Source organism: Chroicocephalus ridibundus, chromosome 10, assembly GCF_963924245.1.
Source record: "Chroicocephalus ridibundus chromosome 10, bChrRid1.1, whole genome shotgun sequence".
NCBI classification, from domain to species: domain Eukaryota; kingdom Metazoa; phylum Chordata; class Aves; order Charadriiformes; family Laridae; genus Chroicocephalus; species Chroicocephalus ridibundus.
The window spans coordinates 21,334,739-21,357,213 of record NC_086293.1 but is presented as its reverse complement, the minus strand read 5'-3'; the positions used below and the strand labels follow the sequence as shown (position 1 = coordinate 21,357,213).

The following is a 22,475-nucleotide window of genomic DNA, read 5'->3' as shown; positions in this document are numbered from 1 at the left end:
CCTGACTGGGCTGAGCCCTGTGGGCAGGTCACGGGGCACGTTCACCTCCTTCAGAAGCTGCTTTGGACCATTTCATGTGCCCTGGGACCAGGGCAATGCCTTTTTATAAAGTCCTTTGCTAAGCCATGGCTTTGGCAGCGGAAATCACCTCCAGTCTCTGGGTGGTAGCAGCAGGAGAGAGAAGTCTGATCTAGATGCGCTATTACAGGAGGAACATATGTTGGAGGGCTTGGATAAACCCGCTGGCTGTGAGATTGTTACGCAGAGGATCATCTCCCTGGGGAAGTGGTTGAAACTCCATCACTTGTGTCACTTGAGTTACAGGAAGGCTTGAGGATGCGCTTATGGCCTCTCCTGGGTCAGCCCCACCAGAGAAGACCCACAGGGCCGGTTCTGCCTGTCTCCTGGCAGTAAGGATCACAGGTGGCATCAAAAGCAGGAGAAACCCGGTGGAGTAGATGGAGAGGTATCACAGCAGACAGTTTGCCAGCAGGGAAACATATGCCTTGCACCAAACCGCGGTAATTGTGCATGTAAATGAGGCAGGCGGACGTGTGCCCAGCTGCCAGATCAGCTCTCGGCAAACCTGCCCGGAGCAGGGCTGGGTGCTCGGCATTGAGCGGCCGCGATGTGCTGGGGCGAGGGACAGGGACAGGGACAGAACAGCCACCCCTGCTCAAGGCCAGCAGTGTGGGGAGCCAGCGGGGGCTGCCGCTTTCATGGGGACCCTGTAGTAGCATTTATCAGACACTTAATGAGACACCCTGGGGAAAGGGAGAGGGATAAATCGAGACAAGCGCTGAAAAATGCACGATATTAGGTGCCTGATGAGCTAGATCTAGTCAATAAGACAGTTTGAGCGTTAGCTGGCTCGCCTCAGTCTGCTCCCCGTGTACCGAGGCAGGCGTGGATGTGCCATGCCTGGGGGTGTTTCCAGTCCCCCTCCAGATGGGCTCGCATGGAGAGCCCCCCCAAACCCCGCTTTGCTCAGGCCCCCAGCAGTGAGCAAACTGCATCAGGGCTGGCAGCGTGGGCATGGCTGCGTTTGGGGGGCAGGCTGCCCTCCATCAACCTGCCGGGCCACCCGTCCCCATCTCAGCGGTCCCCGCCTGTATCTCACCTGATGGAGACCATCTCGGGGGAACTGCCTGGCGACGTTTTCTGTGGTCCCTGGTCATTTTGGTGGTTTCTGTCAGGGACGGGCCCCAAACCATCCTCATCTGTTATGGCTCAGTGAGCCGTGACTTGTGGCAGCATCTTGGCCCAGGTCGTCAAGAGCCGGTGGGGACAGCGAGGTCAGGAGTGCGGTTTTGGATTTTAGGGGTAGGACTCGTGTTTAGGACAGGTGGGGAAGCCAAGCTGTAACATGGAGGACGCACAGAGTCAGGGGGACAGGGCAGAGGGGCTGTTTTGTTTGACATTGGGGTGCCCGACGGCTCAGAGGGAGATCTGTGGTCTGAGACGGGAGCAGCCATGCCAGATGTGAGCAGGAGTCTCGCTCCAAGCTGTCCTCCATCCACGCCACTTCCGCAGACTCGGAAGTTTTACAAGGAGATTTTACGAGCCACGGAAAGAAGCAACTCCCGGTCTTTCTGCCGCAGCTGGAGGGGTGGGTTTGGGCGCCGTGGGGTTGCCTGGGGGCTCACCGCTTTGTGGCCAGCCGGGCGCTCCCGCCTTGCCGGGCAGCCGGTAACGCGCAGCCTAGCACCCACCGTGGGTCTCTCACTTTTCTAAGCTGACTTAATGAAGCCAAGTTTGCAAATGAAACATAATTTCAAAGACAGGCGTGTTGTCGGAAGGTCTGGGGATGATGTATGCCTGTTCCTGCTCGTTAGCAGCTGTCTCTTTAATTACCGCAGATGCTAACGAGATGCTAACAGCATATGGTGACAGGGAGAGCAGCCGCACTTTGCACCAAAGTACAATTTATTTGTGAGGTTGGGAGGGAGGGAGGGGTGAGGACTGGTGGGGTAAAATCTGCTGGGACTTCTCCCTGTCCTCTGCTCCCATCGTAGCCTTTTTCCCCTTAGGGCTAATGCCTGCATCTGGAAGGACTCATTGGGATGCAGCTCAGGGGAGAGATTTGGGCCCTGAGTGATAAAGGGGTGTCCATTTCCAGCCCTCCTGTGCCAACTCATGCCTCCAGGCTGGTTGGTGTCTCCAACCTCAGCAGGTCCTTTGCTGTTCCTGGGTCGCTGCACTTCCAGCATCTTTGGGGGAAGTGTCTGGTCCAGTTTCCCTCTCCCTTCCTCCCTTGATGCTCTCTTGCTTTCCCTTCCCAGTGGATCTGTCTGGCTGTGCCCAGCTATCATATGGAGAAATTTCCTTTGACCTTTTCTCACGTGAGACTGGGCTTCTGGCAGATGCCAGAACTGCTTTGTGATTCCTGGGCAAGAACCACCAGGCTATCCCACTGCAGCGTGCCCTTGCCAGTCCTCAGGTGCTTCTCTCAGCTGGGCCAGCTGAAAAGATCGGCCATATCCCATGCACAAAGTCCCCAGACCCAACCTGCTCTGCGCGAGCCCTGAATTTTACCTTTTTAGCTCAGTTTTGGCCTGTAGAACGAGCAGAAGTCACCGGGGAGTGTCTGGAAGCTCTGGGAAGCTGAGCCTGGGGGTTGATAAACAGGGAGCAACCTCCAGCAGCCTTGAACGGAAAGAATGTGTTCCTCCATGGGATGAATTTTACCATGTGCCCCCTTCCTCGCTGTCTTGAGCAAGGGCTGGAGACTCTTTATAAAGCTACGTGTGGGGCTCAGTGCTGCGGGGACACAGCAGGCTCCTGACATGCTGGTGGTTCTTGAAAGGCAAAGGTGGTGCCTGGCACCTTCTCACCCCTCTTTCTCCTTCTCCTCCATCCCCTGTCCCACAGGAGTGTGCCGGGGAACCGCTCTTCATGCTCTACTGCGCCATCAAGCAGCAGATGGAGAAGGGACCCATTGACGCCATCACAGGAGAGGCTCGCTACTCCCTCAGTGAGGACAAGCTTATCCGCCAGCAGATTGACTACAAAATGCTGGTTAGTGCAAGCAGGAGCCTCGCTGGTACTGGTGCTAGCTTGTCCAGCTATTTAACAAGATCTTGGAGGCACCCAAGATCTTTCCATGCCTGGAAAAGAGGAGGCTGAGGGGAGACCTTATCACCCTCTACAACTACCTGAAAGGAGGTTGTAGAGAGATGGGGGCTGACCTCTTCTCCCTGGTGACAAGTGATAGGACGAGGGGAAACGGGTTCAAGTTACGTCAGGGGAGGTTTAGATTAGATATTAGGAGACATTTTTTCACTGAAAGGGTTATTAAACATTGGAATAGGCTGCCCAGGGAGGTGGTGGATTCACCATCTCTGGAGGTGTTTAAAAAAAGGGTAGATGGGGCACTGAGGGACACGGTTTAGAAGTGGCTCTTGTCAGGGTAGGCTAAAGGTTGGACTCGATGATCTTAAAGGTCCCTTCCAACCTCAACAATTCTATGATTCTATGAAAGTGTGGTGCAGAGAGTGGTTTGTTTCTTGTTCTTCTCTCCAGTGTCCCTAGGGTGCCTCTTAGCCTGTCCGTGTGGCACCCATCTCAGCTAGGGCCAGATTCGGGGCCTTTGCGTGGCAAGGTTTGGCCTTGCCACGGAGCTGCGAAAGCCAGGCATGAACTGAATCCCCCTCTGCCCCTCTCCCAACAAACGCCATGTCCCTGACAGATAGAGGGACAGAGATGCTGTTGAATGTGTGCTACCTGGAGGAGCCAGTGGCTTATGTGGGGTGGGGATCAAAGTTAGAGCCTTGAGGAGATGGAGAGATACTACTCTTCCTCCATATGAGCCATCTCCTCTGTCCAGCTGGATGATAAGCCAGGCCCTTCCCCTGACCGAGCCTGCAGCTGGCGCTTCACCACCTCCATCTCCACTGGGGTGGGCTTGGCAGGGCAGTGGAGTGTGCACAGGCGTCACTCAGGCTAGACAGGTGTTTGTGAGCTGGGCATGGTTTGCTGGCCCAGGATTCCTTCACTGGCACCGTGCTGCCTTTCTGGGAACAGACTGGAGATTTGGGTACTGGGGGAGAGAGGTAGGGAGAAAGAGAGAGCAGGAATATGCCATGTGGCTGCACCCCTGCAGCCGACCAGGAGGTGAGAAGGCATGGCCTGTAGACAGCTGTAGCCCCATGTCATTGGACCGGCCTTTGCAGCCAGTGTGTCACATCCTCTCACGAGAGTCTTTCTGCCCCCCTGCGCTGCTCAGACCCTCAACTGCGTGAACCCTGAGAACGAGAACGCCCCAGAGATCCCCGTCAAGGTGCTGAACTGCGACACCATCACGCAGGTGAAAGAGAAGCTGCTGGATGCTGTCTACAAGGGGGTGCCCTATTCCCAGCGACCCAAAGCCGGAGACATGGATCTGGGTAAGAGAGAGGCGAAGCACTTCCCTGTGGGGAGCAGGGATGTAAACAAGAGCAGAAGTGCCAAAAAAAATGTTCAAGGCAGGAAAATCTGTATCTTCTACAGGAGAGGGGTCCTGGCAGGAGCAGAACGTTTGTGCTTGTCCAGTCTACTTTTGCGGTGCTGGTGGCACTGACTGTGTGGCGACCCCTGGCATGAAATTGTGGGTTCTGCCAGTAGAGAGGATGGGGAAAGGAACCTCCTCGTCTCTGGCTGTGGTCTGGATTGCAGGCTTGAGGTGGCTGAGATCCAAGGAGGCCAGCAATAGTTGAGAACAGTGTTAATAGTCCTGTTCTTAAAGGAGGCGTAGGAGAATGAAGAGGAGAGAAGCAAAGGAAATGGTCGCCGAGGTCAAATCGAGCCTGTCTTTCCTTGAGTACTTAGAAACAGTTTTTGTCCAACGTCCTATTGACAGTCGTTAGTCCTGGGATTCAAAAAGTGGTGGGAGGGTTCTTCTGTTGATACGCAGATTGTGCTCCTACCCTTGCCTTGGCTTTGTGCTCCAAGACCCCCACTAACCGCGGGCCCTTCTCCCTCATGGGGACAGAGTGGCGGCAGGGCAGGATGGCCCGGATCATACTGCAGGACGAAGATGTCACCACAAAGATCGACAATGACTGGAAGAGGCTAAACACCCTGGCCCACTACCAGGTAAGGCTGTCCGTGGTGGAGAGCACTGAGCAGTCACCAGCTGCTTTGAGCTTGAGCATCTCTTCTCCCTGCTCAGCTTGGTCAGGGCCTTGGCTTGGCTCTCCAGACCGTGCTGCCCATGCAGGTGTGTAGCCAGGAGGTCTGCAGCCACTTTCCTGCGTGGTCCCCATGTTTATGGTCCTTCTGTTCAAGGAAGCACTAAATGGGGCATCTTCAGGGCTCGTAGAGGCTGTTTCCCGCTCTGACCTTACTTTACCATCTTCTTGTCAAGGTTTCTGGTGTGTTCCTGTTCTGACCCTTGCCCCCAGTCTGTCTCAGGGGTAGATCCATAGGTCTCCTTTGCAGGAGATGGATCCCCTGGGGTGGGGTGCAGTGTAGCTTCATCCCTCTTGGGCTGGTTTCTCCCTGCTGCGGGGCTGTTCCTCCTGTGCCTCTCTGGTGCCACAGCCTCCTCATGCCATCTCTGCCCCCAGGTGACGGACGGCTCCTCAGTAGCCCTGGTGCCCAAGCAGAACTCGGCGTACAACATCTCCAACTCCTCCACCTTCACCAAGTCCCTCAGCAGATACGGTGAGCATGCAGGGGCGTCCTCCGCTGTGCTGGCGGGGGAGGCAGCACCGGGCTGGGCTTGCAGACCAAGGCATGGGGCAGGTGATTGTAACTGTGGCTCATGTGAAGTCCTCCGAGCCCCTGGGTCTCCTGCAGCACGCTATTTGTTCTGGTGTCAGAGAGGGAGCAGATGTCCCCAGAGCCATCTCTCTTTGCAACATGTCAGACTCAGGGGAGAAAGATACGTGTCAGGTGGCTGCTGCTAAGGGATCCCCTCCCTTTTATTCCCTTGAAATCTAATTAAAATAGGCACAGAGGCACTTTGCACTTAAATGAGCAGAGTTGAGGACTCCAGCGCACATGCTGGCAAGTGTGGTTCAGCCTTGGTTTGGAAGGGAATAGTGTGGTCAGCTCAGACCAACACAGGAGGCATCTGTGATCCTGGTACCTGTGTGCTGGGAGTAGGACAGGCCTCTGCAGAAACCCTTCCATGATCGTCCTGGCCCCTGTACTGTGAGGACAGTCCCAGAAGAGCTCTCAATCCATGGTGACTGCAGAGGCTGGATCCCAAAGCTCCTGTTTAACAGCTGTGATGCACCCTGAAATCACAGTGGAGGGAAGGGGGATGGAGCAGCTGGTGGCATGGTGGAGGCGGGCAGGGTACGAGTGTCCCCTTGTGCTTGGTGCTTGCAGAGAGCATGCTGCGGACAGCCAGCAGCCCCGACAGCCTGCGCTCACGCACCCCCATGATCACCCCGGACCTGGAGAGCGGCACCAAGCTCTGGCACCTGGTGAAAAACCATGACCACATGGACCAGCGGGAGGGTGACCGGGGCAGCAAGATGGTCTCCGAAATCTACCTGACCCGCCTGCTAGCCACCAAGGTATGGCATGGAGACACAGAGCTGCCACCTGGCTTTTCAGATCTGGATGGGGACGGGTAGCGATTCGCGATGTCCAGAAGTTGTAAACACTGCTTTTTCAAGAGCCTTCTGCATCAGCCCAGGAGGAACTACTCTCTTCGTCTTTGGGCTTTCCTGAGATGCAGGTGGCGTTTTTGTGTATCAAAACCCTCAGCGAATATCCCTTGAGTGGATTTTCCTATTTGCTTTTTTTTTGCACCCTTTGTCGTTTTTACTGTTCCCTGTATCCTTGAGCAGCTGCTGGACTGCAAAGCGGAGGTGCCCTGGGGCAGGCACCTCATCCCCTTTGGTGTCTGGGATAAAGCTGCAAAATCAGTGATGTGGGAAGGGTAATTACCGGGGGCATTTGGCATCTCAGCAGGTTCCCCTTCCCTCAGCACATACAAAGCCTTCTGTAGTGCTGAGCGGGTGCTGCGTGTCTGAGATGTCCCCAGAGAGGAGCCGAGGGCTGTGCTGTGGGCGCTGGCTCAGGGTTGCAGAGTCTGGGCTCAGCCATCTCCCCCGTGACTTGGCTCCCCCCGTCCGACGTGGGACGAGGGCTTGTTCAGGGATGTTTGTCATCAGGTCTTGGGTATCTTAATGGGGCCCAAACAAGACGGTGATATGATGTAGGTCTGCTTGGGTTTTGCTCTATGTGGTATTTTTATGTGTATGCTTTTAGCATGCTGGATCATGCAGCGAAGGAGATAACCACTGCTGTGTCTGTTTCCCAGTGTAAACCACTGAGAACCAGTAAAGTTACACATACTGTAGAATCATAGAATCATAGAATCATAGAATCATAGGGTTGGAAGGGACCTCTGGAGATCATCTAGTCCAACCCCCCTGCCAGAGCAGGGTGCTGTGCTGTACTGTGCTTCTTTTCCAGATGGTAGGAATACAAATGAAATTGGTTTAAAGGACAACCTTTAGTTAAAGGCTCATTCCTCTGCCGGGGCTGGGCATTGCTGAGCCACCCCTCTCTCTTTCTCCTCCTCAGGGCACCCTGCAGAAGTTCGTGGATGACCTGTTTGAGACCATCTTCAGCACAGCACATCGTGGGAGCGCGCTGCCCCTCGCCATCAAATACATGTTTGATTTCCTGGATGAACAAGCTGATAAGCATCAGATCAACGATTACGATGTCAGGCACACCTGGAAGAGTAACTGGTAATGGAGAGGGGCAGTGGGTCAGAGAAGGGGGGGGCTAACGATATCGCAGCTAATGATACTTCCTGCCCCTCCCACCGGAGCAGAAATATGTCCCTGGAAATGATCCAGGACAAGAGAGGCCCATATCTCTGTATTTCGGGTGTGGGTAAATCCCTTGCATGCCTTCCTGCAGCAGAAAAAAATCCCAGGAATGCAGGGCTCCCTCAGCCCTTCCATCCCCAAATCCCGGGCACCATGCTCTGCCTGATGGCTGGAGTCAGCCGAGGACTTCAGCAGTTCTGTTCCCATCTCACCTTGAGCAAACGCTGACGGGCTCCTCCATCCTCCGGGCTCCTCCGGAGAACGCCAGCCCCAATTCTTGTCTCGACTGTCCTAAAGGTGTTTCCACGCTCCCTCCCGTCGCTCAGCCGAGCGTGCCCTGGCAAAGTCAGCGTAAAGCTGCGTGTGCGCCCTCCATAAGCTCTCCCGCAGAGCCAACCCATCGGCTCCGCTAATCGCTCCCTTAAAAGCGGGGCGGAGCGGCTGATGAAGCCTCCGTGGGTGCCGTGCTTGGGCCAGGGCTCGAGCAGGCGTTGGCTCCTGCTCCGCGGCCCCCCCTCGGCATTTTTCTTTGCTGCTGCCTCACTGATTTCATCTCTCTGATGTTGCCGTTACTGGAGACGGGTACGTACATTCCCGTGTCTGGCATTTGTTAAATGGCAGCCAAATTGCTTTTGTATAGTTCAGTAACTGTTGGCAATTAGCAGGGCAGGAAAAGAAACATTTTTAAATGGAGATGTGAGAGCACGGAAGTGCTTGGAACTGATTTATAACTCGGCTTTCTATATTAAAAGAAGGAGCGAAAGGCAAGGAAAGAAAAAAAAGAAAGCCCTGCTCCGCAGGGGCTGGGCACGCAGGCTCCTGCATACTAATGCCTGTGCTTATCTCTGGGCGCTAATTCGATGTGTGGAGCTAATTTCTTGAGGCCATTCCCTTCACAAATGAAATATGTACATGCACCCGGTACCCTCATTAGGAAAGTCCTGGGGAACGAAGTGTGTTTTGTTTAAGATAAAAGCATTTGCTGGGTGTTGGTGCTGAGGGATGACAGAGCGGAGAGGCTTTCTGATGGGGGGAGACCTTGAGGTGCTCCCGGGAGAGGAGAGGGGCAGCAGGATTGGGAACTGGAGCCATGGAGAGCAGCACGTGTGTCAATATGCAGTAAACATCCAGTCGGTGGCTGGCCAGGAGACCCGCTGTCTCTACGGCTGAGAGCTTCATTTCCAGCATCCCAGGCTGCCTAAATTCTTCTCTGGCGTTAAATGTGCTAATGAGTCCCTTGAGGAGTGCAGTTAACCCCCTCCTCCTCCACGGTAGATGTGTGAAATGCCACACGGCACCGTAGACGGGCTTTTTGATGCGAGAGAATGGGACTGTGCCTGCTTTGACCCATGGGCTTAGCAAGGGCTCTTCAGTACGAGCGGATCCTTGGAGAAACCGCAGACCTGCGCCGCCCCTGTTTACCTTTAGAGATGTTGGCAGGGCTGAGGAGTTTCTCCACGGAGAGCTGCGGCCCGGTGGGGGTGGGCAGAGGAGAACAGCCGTTTACCCCAGGTTGTTTGCATCCCTGGGGCGCTGGGAAAAGCATCCTGCCCAATTCCGGGTCACGGGGAGCTCCTCCTCCTCCGCAACTGGAGACGCGTGTGAGCTGGCTGCCATGTGGGGCTCGGTTCAGGTGCTGACTCCTCTTTCCTTCTTCCCTCAGTCTACCTCTACGTTTTTGGGTGAATGTGATTAAGAACCCCCAGTTTGTGTTCGACATTCACAAGAACAGTATTACTGATGCCTGCCTATCCGTGGTGGCTCAGACATTCATGGACTCCTGCTCAACTTCTGAGCACAAGCTAGGAAAAGACTCTCCCTCCAACAAACTACTGTACGCCAAGGACATCCCCAACTACAAGAGCTGGGTAGAAAGGTGAGTAGACTTGGCAGTAGCTCCTTGCGTCACCTGGAGGACTTACAGTGGACGTACGTGGGCGTGGGGACTTGGGTTGTTGGTGGGAGGACTCCTCTTGGCAGCTGTCTGAAGAGGGATCATATTAACGCTTGTGGAAGGTGATCCTCTCGTTTGGGAGGTGATGCTTTCTCGTCATTGTGTCCTGGAATTAGTTTGCAATAACTGTTTGACGCAGCCGTTTATGACTTGCTTTAGGGGTGCTACAAGCAACCTCCACTTTTAGGTCGTCCGATGTTTTCTGTTGTAAAAACTTGGTCTGTGCTAGGGAATTGCTAACACCTCCCTCGATTGCTTTCGAAGAGCAGTGAGAAGTCAGCCTTGGCCTAGAGAAGTGTCTTTTTTTGTACCACGACAATACACGCAGGTTTTGCTGAAATGGTTGGAAAATTACCATTTCCCATCTCTCATCCGTCTGTACGTCTCACCTGGGATCCTGAGATGAGAGCACGCGCTCTGAGGCAGTGCTCGGGCTGCTGTCGCTGTGCCGGGGAGCAGGGAGAGGAGCAGGTCCCCTGACGCCTTCCGACACCCTCCACGTTCACTGTGAGCTGATGAGAGACATCCTTCTGTCCCGCCGAATTAATACAGTGTTAAAGGTTCAGGGTTTGAATGCTACTGATTGCAAATTGATGCGCTCAGGCATAATGCTGTGTTTAGCTTTATCCTTTTGGGAGAGAAACCTGGGAGATGTCCTCCAAAGCCCTCCAAATAGAGCTACTGTTAAAATGTTGCTGCGTGGCAAAGTGGGACTTCATCAAGCTTAAAAAATGGCAGATTGCAGGTTGCTCACGTAACTTTCCCCTGGTGCTGGTAATCTGTGCTATGGATTATGCTCTTTTTTTTTTTTTCAAAACTGAAGGCCCTTTCCTCTTTTCAGCATCTAGACCAGATACAGAATGAACCAAATGAAAGATGCCTGGGCAACAATAAGCATCACATTCTCTAGTTTGCAAGCGTGGGATTTTGTAGCCTAAATCATCCTTTGGATACTCCCTTGTACACGGTTATTTTTGTCGCGCCATTGGCATGCCTGGTGCTTTGCAGGCAGGTACAAAGACAAGCTTCTTCCCTTGAGGAAGACAGGGCTTGGATCAGAAGAAAAGATGCCCCTGAGATGTGATGGCTGAGATGAGAGATGAGCTGCACCGTAACAGGAGAAATTTCTTTGCAGGGGGCTGGAGGGGGCTTTGGAGTGGGGTCCTGTAGGAACATCACAAACTTCATAAAGTCAATTTCTCTGACCTTGCCATCTCTGTGACAAAAATATTCAGCTCTGTGTGTGCCTGGAGGTAAAAAAGGTATAAAACCATTCCAGAGTGAAACATTGGTCTAGACACGCTGTGTCCCGGGGGGGGAGGCAAGAGATCTCACCGGTGACAGATGTTCCTGCCATCGCTTACTGCCGGTGTGGTCCCAGAGGCAGCCGAGCAGAGGCAGAGCTGCCCCGTGCAGGGTGCGACTGCATCTCCCACCTTTCGTCTGCTGCGGAGATTTACGACATAATCGGCATTTCTGGCTGTTGGCACGGTTATCGTCGCAAAGCTGTGCAGAGGCAGGATGGGAGCGATGCGTGGGCGGCTGAGTGGGACTGCTTAAGTCCCAACAGCAGGTCTGTCTGTCGCCGTGATTCAGGCACCAGCTGAAAAAAGGGCATCCTGCCAGTCTGAGGCAGGAATAGCAACGGGAAAGGGCCTGGGAGGTGGGGAGCCTGGGGAAACCCGAGGGGACTGCTGCCGGGGTCACGGCTGTTGTAGGTGTCCTCTGGAAATGGTAGGTGTGACTGGGATCTCGGTCCACAGGAGCCATGCACGCTTATGTTGGAAAATGATGTTTTCCTGCCATCTTCTTTGTCATGATAGAAAACTGGGAACGCAAAATGCCTGCACATTACCTGGACATCTTGTGGCAGCCACAAAAGCTTTCTTCGTCATCAGGTCTCCCTGTACGTTCATCTCCCATGAGTCCTGCCTCACAGGGGCCTTCACCTACAGGGTTAAAGGCTGGCCAGGAGGATCTCTGTGGGTTTTCTTTGCTGACTGAAGCTGGCTGGAACTGGGAAGGTTGGGCGTATTGTCCCTCATATTCCTCAGCGCAGGTAGAAGTAATGTCAGCTTTAGGAGACGTCACTCTGGAGGTGATCTCTCTAGTGGCGTAGCAGATCTCTTGGTGCCTCACCTCGGACTGCTGCTCTGTTGGCAGCATACGGGAAATCTCTCGCATCACTTTCTGGGTGTGAATGAGCCTCCTTGTTAAAACTGCCCAAGTATTTTATCACTAGCTGAGTTCAGCGCCGTGGGATGGAGTGGATCCTCATATTCATCTCCTCAAGTGGTCTTCCTGCCATCTGCTCCTATTCAAGTGCTTCAGCCGTGTTCCACCTCAGCATTCAGCTGATGATGCTAATGATGCTAATCACTGGACCAGAACCTTCACTGAGTAGTTTGAGGAGTCACGAGGAGTGAAGCAAACCTGGGCGAAACTGGCACTCTCTGTTTCCAGGTGGTGGGAGCCGCTAGGGCTCGTTTGCTGTGGGTAGGGTTTCTTTTTTCATAGAGGCCTGTGGACGCAACCCTGCTTTCCAAAAGGACCTCAGTAGCCAGTTCACTGGTGCGTCTGCTTGGTGTAATGGGATGGTGCAGCTTTGATCTCCCTGGGTTTTGATGAATATCCATTTAGATACTCTGTTTTCCCACTGCAGTTCTGGACCATATAAGCTCTGTCTGCATTTCCCTGTATTTGCCGAGCGTATCAGTGAGGCGGCTATGGGATGGGACTGCAAACCTTAAGGTGTCCTAGGAAATGTAAGGTAGTATTTTGCTGATAGCAACCATCAGACAAGGATAAGAAGGCAGGAAAACACCAAGTCATTTGGCCCAGGCATGACCGAAGACATCAGCTACCTCCTCTGCTGCCCTGGATCCTTTGATTTCACAAACATGTCTGCAGAACCTCAGTTTTTGCTGAAAACAAAAGCTCCTCGTAGGTTTTTGGCGAGCGATAACGTCTGAGCATGGCCAGCGGCAGCCGCAGGCCGTGTTGAATGCCTGTTGCTGAGTAGGACGTAACCACGCGGGCGTGTATCACCGCAAGGGCTGGATGGGAACTTGCCTTGTGTTCACTCACCAAGGATTTAACGGAATGCAAAAAGGCGCGGTTGGCTTTAGCGATGCAGCAGCCTTAGGAGAATGGCAGCAAAGCCTTACGGATTGCTGCAGGCTCGGAGGATTCTGACTGATGCAGTTTCTTGGCAAAACATGCCAATGGGGTGGGAAGGAGGAAAAATACGTGGTTTAGGAGAGGGTGAGAAATCCTTCAGAGCGGCGGCTCCCGGCTTCCCAGCACGGTGAGCTGGGCTGGGCTGGGCTCAGTGCCGCTCCGTTGGGAGCATGTTCTTAATGATGCTGACTGCTCTGGGGAGTGCTCAGAGAGCTCTTGATGGGCGGTGGCGTTACAGTGGGTGGTGGAGGTATGTCACCTCTTGGAAGCAAGATGTTCTTCACCTTGCCTCTCCAGTGGCTGTTCTCAGCAAGCGTCGCGGCGGGGACCCTTCCCCTTCTATCTGTCCCTATTTCTGATCCACTCTTCTGTTTCTCCCTTGCAGATATTATGCAGATATAGCTAAAATGCCAGCGATCAGTGACCAGGACATGAGCGCGTACCTGGCGGAGCAGTCACGGTTACACCTCAGCCAGTTCAACAGTATGAGCGCGCTGCACGAGATCTACTCCTACATCACCAAGTACAAGGACGAGGTAAGACGCGGCGATGGGGAGTCAAGCCTGGGCTACGAGCTGTGTCCCTTTGCCCTCGTTTCTTCAGTCCCACTCTTTTTCCTATAGAAAAACACCCCATGAAATGTGGGGGAGTAATGTAGTCTGTGTAGTCTTGTGCTTGAGCCGGTGGGGAAGGAAAGGTTTGGGAGATGTGGAGCCAGGTGCTGGTGTAGGCAGCGTTTTGTTCCCCATGTTTTCCGCAGTGACTAATGTTGGGAAACACCTATTTTTCTACGCATCTGGCACACGAGCTCTGTGGGGCTGCAGAGTTTGCGGTGTTATCTCAGTGTGGCTCCCCTCCTCGCCTCTCTTGTCCCCCGGCACCGTGGCGGTACCAGCACTGTGTGATTATACAGCAGCGTCTGGCTCTGCTCGCCGGGGATGCTAGAGGACGTGGTGGCCTCTTCAGTGCTTGCTTTGTGAGCATCAGTAAGAATGGTTAAAAACCCCTCTGTTGTAATTTATACAAATTAACTTCGTAAAGCACCGCTCAAATCCACACCCCGCATCTTTTTATTAAAGCAATAAAATATGTAACTACAGTAAAATACGGATCTATACATATAATACGATAGTATAGGTTTTATTGTCCCAATAAAGCGGACTGACGACTGTGTTTGAACGGTGGCTTATTTAGATGACAGAGTGCCAGAACATCTCGCTTGGAGAGAGCCGGGAGAGCCGGCCTCTCACCGCGCAGGGAGAGGGAGCGCGGTCCCCATTGTACCCTGCAGCAATCCCGAGAGGCGTCTCCCAGTGCCGCTTTGAGATGTGAGTTTAGGGAGTCCATAAGCAGGTTGTAGCAGACCTGGTCCCTGGGTCTAAGGACAGCAGTGGGACCGTGGGGGCCAAAATCCTGGTGCATCTGGGCGCTTTGCAGGAGTGAGGAGGAGGAGGGCCTGGCTTGCCTACAGGGCTGGGAGGGAACCCTGGTGCCTGGGAAGGTGCCGTGTGGTGGTCACTGTGCAGCTGATGGCCACGTGCTGATGACCGTGCTGGTGGGACCTCTGTGCCTCTCCCCAGATGACTTGGGATGGCGCATCCAGGAGGCCTCCATAGCTCTGCGTGATGAGTTGGCCATGAAGGGTTTCTGGGGTTTTACAGTTCGTACAACAGCTCTGTGGCTACCAAGAGAATGGAAGAGGAGCAGTCTGGAGAATCTAGATCTGCTGCAGGGCAGCCATCATCCCTCAGCTCACTTCCTGCAGGCTAAAAGTCCCCCCAGGCCTTAAATAAATCCTCCAGGCCCCGGGCGAGAGCAGGGAGGGGACCGTGTGGCATTATGAGCTGCTCTTTGGGGGCACAGGTCCTCTTCTTGCCCACTAACGGCAGCCTGACATCTGTTGAGTGTCTTGCTGTCGCCTGCTCTCGGAGCATCACAAGTGTGTTCACAGCTCTCAGGAACTTCTTTTATTATTTGTAATGGGATTAATAAATCGCAGCTGTTCCCTTTGTTTGTTTTCATTCATTAAGCACAATTACATGCAGCCCAATTGCACCCTCTTTGATGCAAAATGGGAGAGAATAATTTTTCCTGTTGTTCAGTGCAATAATATGCTGTCATTGGCTGTGAATGAAAATCATAATTAATTTTCATTTGGGTACTTGCATCTTGGTAATCAGTGGTCCTGGCTCCTTCCAGCAGGTGACAAACCTGGGTGTCTCACTACGCTCGGCACAGGTTTCCTCTGACTGCATTGTTTCCCTAAGGCTGAGATAAAAGAGGAGCAAATAAATGCAGGGGCAGGTTGTGAATCTTTCGACACCTCGGCGTCCCCGGATACACGGCTGTCTTATCAGGAAAGGCGGAGGAGGTGACCGAGGGGAATAGGCTCCTCTTCCACTTCTCAGCCCAATCCTGTTTGGTTCCGGCTCAGCCACCTTTCAGGCACGTGGGGTTGTGATGTCTGCATGAGTGTTATTACAGCTATTTTATTCCGCGTGTAGTGTGACGGCCAACAGCGGCTGCGGAGATGGATGGCGGGGTGGTGTCCCCGGTGGCAGGTTTTGTGGCAGAATCTACGAGCTCTCGCGAGTCCAGCTGTAGCCCCGAGTCCTTGCTGCCAGGCGGGGTGAATCAGGTGTGCCTGACTCTCGCTGGTGAATTTTCCCCTCCTCTGGAGCCAACATGCAGCCTTTCCCCTTCCTTTGGGAATAAATTCCCCATCGGGCATCTCCTACTGGCCCAGCAAGCAGGGACCAGCCTGCTCCTGTCCCAAAAAGCCTGGTGGAGAGCCGGAGGCTGGCGGTGGCCGGAGGCTGCTGCGTGGCAGCGCGGTGGATGCTGCACAGCACGCCCCACACGCTGCTCCACAACCCGCCGGCGCTGCAGCAGCTCTTAATCAAAGGGAACTGATTCCCCATTAAGAAGTTACCTGTAGGGCTCCTGATGGACTTTGCCTGCCTCCTAGTAAGTCTATTAATTATACAACAGTTTGTTTCCAATTATGCGGCCAATGAAATGGTTAATCAAGTCCCCTTTGACGGATGCCTTGATATTTAATTGCAAAAAATTTGCTCTCTCAACTAGCTCACCCGAGGAGATGAGATTTCTGTCAGGTTTGTTTTTTTAAATCAGCTTCTCTGCTCTGCTGGCATGATGTTAGCGAGACGAGACTCCTGGCTGCTGGGAGGGCAACGGCCCCTTCGTTTTACGGTTCATTACTCCCTTCTCCCCACTCCGAGCCCCATCCTCCACCCTCCCACTGCAGCCAGTCCTTTCCCGGCGCTGGGGGCATGGCCGCCTCCAGCCCAGGGCAGGGGACCATCCCTCCACCCTGAGATCTGTCATCACGGACAGGGGATTGTTTAGAAAAAGAGGATTTCAAGGCAGGAAAGTCATCCTCAGGTGTCTGTGGGTGCACCCCTTGCACAGGACTGAGGGCTCTCAGCAAGGCAGGCTTTGCTGGTGCATCCGTCTGGTCTCCTCCTCCATCACCCCAGTGCCCCCCAGTTGTCCACCTTGGGGAGAGACCAGAGGGGTTTTACCACTGGCGGCAGCTGAAGCCTCGTGGATTTGGTTGTTTTACACTCATGGGACCAGTTCATGGCTTGATCGTGGTCTCTGAAATGCAGCCCCCACTTCCCGAGGACGTTACGGGTTTGTCGGAGTCATGGATGTGATGGGAAGGTGGTGCTGTCTTGCGTTTGGAGTTCACCCTCTACTTGATGATGGTTTTTCATTGTCTTCGTTCCCCCATGTGCACGTTGGCTTCTCGTTATCAAGCAGGTCCCTGGTGTTACTGCAGCCCCTTGGGGGTTGCGGAAGAACCTGTGGGGTGGCAGCACTCAAGCGGTGTCCTCCACCTCGCACCTCCTTTGGCCCTTTCCTGGCCCTGTGAGGGACGGGAATGAACGTGCACCGCCTTCCGTGGGGCCACATGCCCGTGCCCTGATGCCGTCGATGAGCCAGTGTGGCCGCGGGCAGCAAGGAGCCGCTTTGGGTAGGAGGGCATCTCCTCACCCTGTCTTCTCCCCTCTCTCCCCCAGATTTTAGCCGCGCTGGAGAAGGATGAGCAGGCCCGGCGGCAGCGGCTGAGGAGTAAGCTGGAGCAGGCGATCGACACAATGGCCTTAAGCAGCTGAGAAGGCGGCGGCGCGGTGCCAGCATCCCGGGCAGCGGAGGCGGCAGGAGGGAGGGGGCCGGCCAGCGGCAGGCGCGGGCAGAAGAAGACTTTGGGGCTGGGGCCGGATGGACCCGCGGGAGCCACCACGCCTCCGCACGCTTCCCACGAACGAACAAGGAAACCTCGCGCTTTAGCAGAACAAAAAAAAAACCACAAAACAAAACAAACCAACAAATCCCGACGACAGCAGCGACATCGATAAAACCCTCTCACACACACACACACACACACACACACACATATCCCACCCCCCGATCCAAGCGGGATGCAGCCGGGACCTTGCAGAGGGGCGATGCCGGGCAGAGGAGAAGGGGGTCGCCTGCCCCATGGACCCGCTGGGCATCCCTCGCCCGGGCAGAGCCCCGGAGCCCCCAAGGAAGGAGGGTTGGGACCGCGGGGCTTTCTAGGACGGCGTTTGGATGTTGTTGTTACTTTGGTGGAGGGAGGGTGGGTGGGCTCCTATTTTTACTGTACTTGACTTGCTCTCCCCTCTTTCCCCCCAGCTGTCTGCCCCCTCTCCTCCTCCTCCTTCTCCTCCTCCTCCTCCTCCTCCCTTTTTCTGTCTCTTCCCCCCTTCTCTCTCTCTCTGGCCTTCTGCCACTAGTGTTAACTGCTATATTTGCACAATTTACACAAGACAAAACAAAATTTTTAATTTAAAGAGAAAAAAAAAATTATAACAAAAAATGGGAGGGGAAAAAAAAAAAAGATTCTAAATTTTTTTGCAACAAACTAACAAAAATGGTTTTAAAAAATAAGCTAAAGGACTGATGCTGGGGAGATTTGGGGGTGGGGGCAGTAGGGGTGGGCAAGAAAGGGAGAAATCCCTGAGCTTTGATATTTCTAAAATACGTCCTGTGCCATGTTTTATTTGAATGTTGTTTAGTGCGGAAAAAAAAAAAATATTGAAAAAAAAAAAAAAAAAAAAGGTGGGAGTTTTGTTAGGTGGGTAGGTGATCTTATTTAAATGCTGCTGGAGCGGTTCTGGAGGTCGCGGTCAGAGAGGAGGGGAGATCCCAAGGTTGGTTGTTCTTTCCCCGGCGGATCGCTGAGGGATGGTCGGTGTTTTGTTGAGCTCGTCCTGGTTTTCCCGGTCCGGTGGCTGCCGGGGGGGTGTGGGCAGCGCTGCCCGTCCCGGGACGATGCGGGGCAGAAGAGAGGTGCGGGGGCTTGGGGGCTGTGGGGAGGGTTCGTGGAGAGCCAGCCTGGGGGGTTTTTGGCAGATCCCCTGGTGCTGGAGCAGCCTTAATGAAGTCCTCTTTATTTTTATTTTTTTTTTTCCCCCCCCATCATCTTTTTGTGCTGATGCGGGGGAAGGGACCAGATCCCTGGGGAAAGGGGGGGCACCTCCACCGCTTCTCCTGACTGGGATACCCCCGGCAAACCCCGCTGGGTGACCGGCTCGTGGAGGGACTGGGATGCTCGACCGCCATGGGGCTGTTGCCTGCTCCTCCACACTGCAAGCCCAAACGTGTGCAGGATTTTCCACCCAAGATTGACCTTTCTCTCTCTGTCTTTTCCTTCTTTCTCTCCCTTTCTCTCCTTGCTCTCACCCCGTCTCCCCTCCGCCGCCTCCGTCCTGCCGGGGGGTTCGCTGGAAGAAACCTGAGGTCTCTCCCTCGCCTGACCCCTTCGAAATGTCAGATCCTCGCGGGTTTATGCTTTCCAGAGATGAAAAGGTGCCGAATGCTGCGTGAGTGGCAGCAGGTGACCAAAAACTTCCAAAAAAACGAGCAAACCCCTTTCCTTTTCCGTAGCGAGAGCTCCCGTCGCTGCCCGGGCCGTGGCAGACGGGGCCAAACTCTGCCAGGAGCGGGTGGCTGTCGAAATCCAAGTGGAAAGAAGCCCAGCTGATTTCTGTCCGTTCCCTTAAACCACAATTTAAGGGGGGGGAGAGGGAGAAATAATGAAGTTTTTAATTAAAAAAAAAATAATAATAAAAGTGTGTATATATATATGTGGTTACAATCTAATTCTCGTGCCCCAGTGGGGTGCTGTGTAGTTAACTGAAGGAGAATTGAACCAATATAAATATGAAATGAATTTACACAGCCGGTTAAAACAAAACAAACAACAACTACAAAAAAAAAAATAAGGATACCAAATGGTCTGGAAGAAATTTCCAAGCCTTTCTCACCATGCAGAACAATCGTTTGAAAGTCTGCACCATCTCTCGTTACGTTGTAATTTTGTTTGGGTTTGTTTTGTTTTAATAAGGAGGGAAAGGTGAAGATGCTGATTAAAAAAAAAAAAAAAAAAAAAAAAAACCAACCCAACAAAAAAAAACCCCCAACAGCAACAAAAAACCCAACCACAACAGCAAAACCGTGTTTGAAAAAGAAGTAATAATTGTTTCCCAAACCTACGGACCCCGAGCTGTCGCTGGATTTCTGAGAGCTGTGGGCTGTTGCATGACTGTGCTAGATTTTAGTCTGAGTTGATCTTTTTAAGAAACGGAAGAAAAAAAAAAAACAAAAAAAACCATAAAACAAAAAAACTGCAAGTGTTGAATATTAGAGGTTTGTTTAGACCTGTTACCTTTTTTTTTTTTAATTTTATTTGAAATTAATTTGTCACTTTCTCGTCCAAAAGAAAAAAAAAAAAAAAGGAAAACAAAAACAAAGCAAAAAGAAAGACTTCAGAGGTTCACATCTCCAATGTGGTACTCGGAGAGCCTTAAAGGACAGCTGTGTGCCCGCCCGCCCCGCGCCGGGGCCACCGCCGGCTGCCAGCATCTCCCTGGGCACTCCGGTGGGACAAAATCCTCCCGGGGGGTCCTTTGCTGCCACCGCGATGGGGAGGAGGGGTGCCCGCAGCTCCCTTTGGTACAAGGTTGGCCCAAAGCTTCTTCCTCCCGTGGCGGGCGGCGGGGCGGCGTTGGCGGAGGTCCTGGAAATCGCCCGGAGGACAGCGGATGTGTGTTGGTGGTCGTTGCGATCGGGTGGGAGTGGTGGCCTTGAAGTCTCTATCCAGAAGTGGCGTGGGGCCTGCCTGTTGCAGTGGTAAGAGTGTTTTGGGGAGCTTCGGTGGCTGCTGAAGGAGCCAAGCGCGTAGTTTTTTGGTGATTGAGAGGGGATGGTGGGACCCTCCCTGTTGACGGTTGGACAGGATGGAGATGCGTTTCTAAGAGCATCCCCCTGAAAATTTCCTCGGTGGCGAATGGGGGCTGGAAGCACCGTTAAGAGCAGAGGGTTTATTAGCCTGTCGCTTTCCTGTGGGTGTTTTTTGGCTGTGGTGGGCCTGGGTTGGATTTGGGCGGCGGGGAGGTCTCTGGGGGTGTTGTGCCGGGCGGTGCCGTGGCGTGGCTGCGCTCCCTGGGCTCCCCTCGCTGAGTCCCCCTTGTGCTATGGCCTGGCTCTTCCCACCCCGTGACGATGCTGAGAGCCCGTGGTGTGGTCCCGGGGACGGGTTCCCGTTGGCTTCCTCCTGGTGAGCTTTGGGGTGTCTGTGGTTTGCTCCACCAAAGGATCCTCCCGGCATCTCCCCACCCCTCCTTGCTGCCTCCGACGGGGAGGGTGGCCGTCGGCAGGGTGGGCACTGCAATGCTGCCCGCAGCCTCCGGCGCTTCTTGGTGCTACCTTTGCCTTTCGCGTGATGCCCAGCGTCCTTAACTGTGCCAGGCACCTGTCCTCCCTCCCTCGCCCCAGCCTGGCGGGGGGCAGAGCCGGGCTGGCCGTCCCTGCTTAGGAACGGGGAAGGATGGAGGGGGAGAGGCTGGGAAGCATTCGCCGGACTCCTCTTACTGGTGGTGTCACCTGTGCCCCAAAATGGGATGAGACGGAGAAGCGTTCCCTGCCCTGAGCCTGCGTTTGGGGGAGCTCTGCCCCCCCCCCCCCACTGTCGGAGGCAGCGGGACCCCCAGGCTGCTCCCCCACCGCTGCGGCGAGCGGGTCCCTCCCTGCCCTCCTCTGCTCACATTGCCTTTTCTCTTCAGTTTGGGTTTCAAAAAATAACCACGCAGTCCAGCCTGGAAGTGTCCCCTGTGCCTGGCCCTGCTGTCCCCCCTTCCGGCAGGAGCCCCATGCCACCCCACGGGTGGCCCCAGCCTGGGGACGGGCAGCAGGGGGGCAGGGGGAGCGGGGTCCCCCCAGGCTCACCCGGTCCCGACCAAAGTGCACAACGAGCTGTCCTTTAAGAACGCAGGGGGAAACCTAACGCGGACCCGGCGAAAGGCAAGAGCATTTTAATAGTTTTAAAAAATTAAATGGGGAAAAAAAGCAAACAGAAATCCGGAGTCCTGATTACCTTTCTGTGATTGTTTCAGACTTGAAGCAACAGGCCAGCGCGGCTGGTCGAAACCCCTTTGATCGTGTAAATATCCTGCTATTTCCTATTTTAATGTTCTTCAGATTTAGTACTTGTAAATAAACACACGCATCAAGGAGAGATTAAACATTTTTGCTAAAGCTGGTGTCTCTCGCCTGTGTTTTGGGGGACGATGCAGGCGGGAGAGGCGGGCGGCTTTGGGGAAGGGCCGTTCCCGGGAGCAGCGGTTGAATCCGTGCCAGCGGCGCTGGGGTGGCACGATGCAAAACGGTATCGGGATGGGCCAGCATCACTGGGGCTGTCGAGTGCATGCGTGGGGATGGGGACCCCGAGCTGCAGCTGTTCACAGCCCCGGAGCAGCCCTGGGGGCTGCTCTGGATGCTCCTGGGTGGATTTGGATGGAGGATGTATGCAGGAAGGGCCTTCTCCATCAGCCGCTTTCCTGGGCAGCTTATATTGAATTGTTTTAAACCGTTGGATTTCACTCGTCGCCTTTGAACATGCTGGGAGCTGCCGGTGAGATGCAGAGGAGATGAATCCAGTACGGTGTGAGCAAGAAGAGGTAAATACCTGCCTGGCGGCACCACGGCTCGCCGGGGTCAAAAGGAGCCGACTGGGGCTGAGACAGCTTCACTTCTGCCCCTTGGCCATCCTGGTCCTTCCTCCTGCGGGGACGCGATGGGGTGACAGCACAAGCGCTTGGGGAAGGGGGGAAGAGGTACACGGTGGTGGGGTGATGCTGCAGTGGTGTCTGTGAAGGCTCTGCACGCTGTAGGGGATCATGGAATCACAGAATGGTTCGGGTTGGAAGGGCCCTTAAAGGTCATAGAATCAAGATCACCTAGTTCCAAGCCCCTGCCCTGGGCAGGGACACCTCCCACCAGCCCAGGTTGCTCCAAGCCCCGTCCAGCCTGGCCTTGAACCCCTCCAGGGATGGGGCAGCCACAGCTTCTCTGGGATCCTCTTTTCCAGCTCCTGGTCTTTCAGCTTTGCAAAGCTAAATTACAGGATCCTCAAGCAAGGCACCGGCAGAGGAAGCCCAGGCCGGCGGCCGGCCACCATGGCACCCTCCTCATGGTGGTGACCTTCCCTGGTGACGCTGGGTGTCGGCGGC

The 22,475-nt window shown here is 54.2% G+C and overlaps 1 protein-coding gene across 3 annotated transcripts in view; it reads left to right on the top strand.

Annotated features, from left to right (window-relative positions):
* The window catches only part of PLXNA1 (plexin A1), a 126,377-nt gene extending 104,887 nt beyond the window's left edge, over positions 1-21,490 (top strand). For all 3 annotated transcript variants that reach the window (XM_063347675.1, XM_063347676.1, XM_063347677.1), the window contains exons 24-32: positions 2,872-3,018; positions 4,226-4,385; positions 4,970-5,073; positions 5,547-5,643; positions 6,316-6,506; positions 7,525-7,694; positions 9,442-9,654; positions 13,298-13,448; positions 16,959-21,490. In XM_063347675.1, coding sequence (XP_063203745.1) covers positions 2,872-3,018; positions 4,226-4,385; positions 4,970-5,073; positions 5,547-5,643; positions 6,316-6,506; positions 7,525-7,694; positions 9,442-9,654; positions 13,298-13,448; positions 16,959-17,054 — 1,329 coding nt within the window. In that variant the 3' untranslated portion in view covers positions 17,055-21,490. The remainder of the gene's footprint in view (positions 1-2,871; positions 3,019-4,225; positions 4,386-4,969; positions 5,074-5,546; positions 5,644-6,315; positions 6,507-7,524; positions 7,695-9,441; positions 9,655-13,297; positions 13,449-16,958) is intronic.
* Positions 21,491-22,475: the final 985 nt, after the last annotated feature.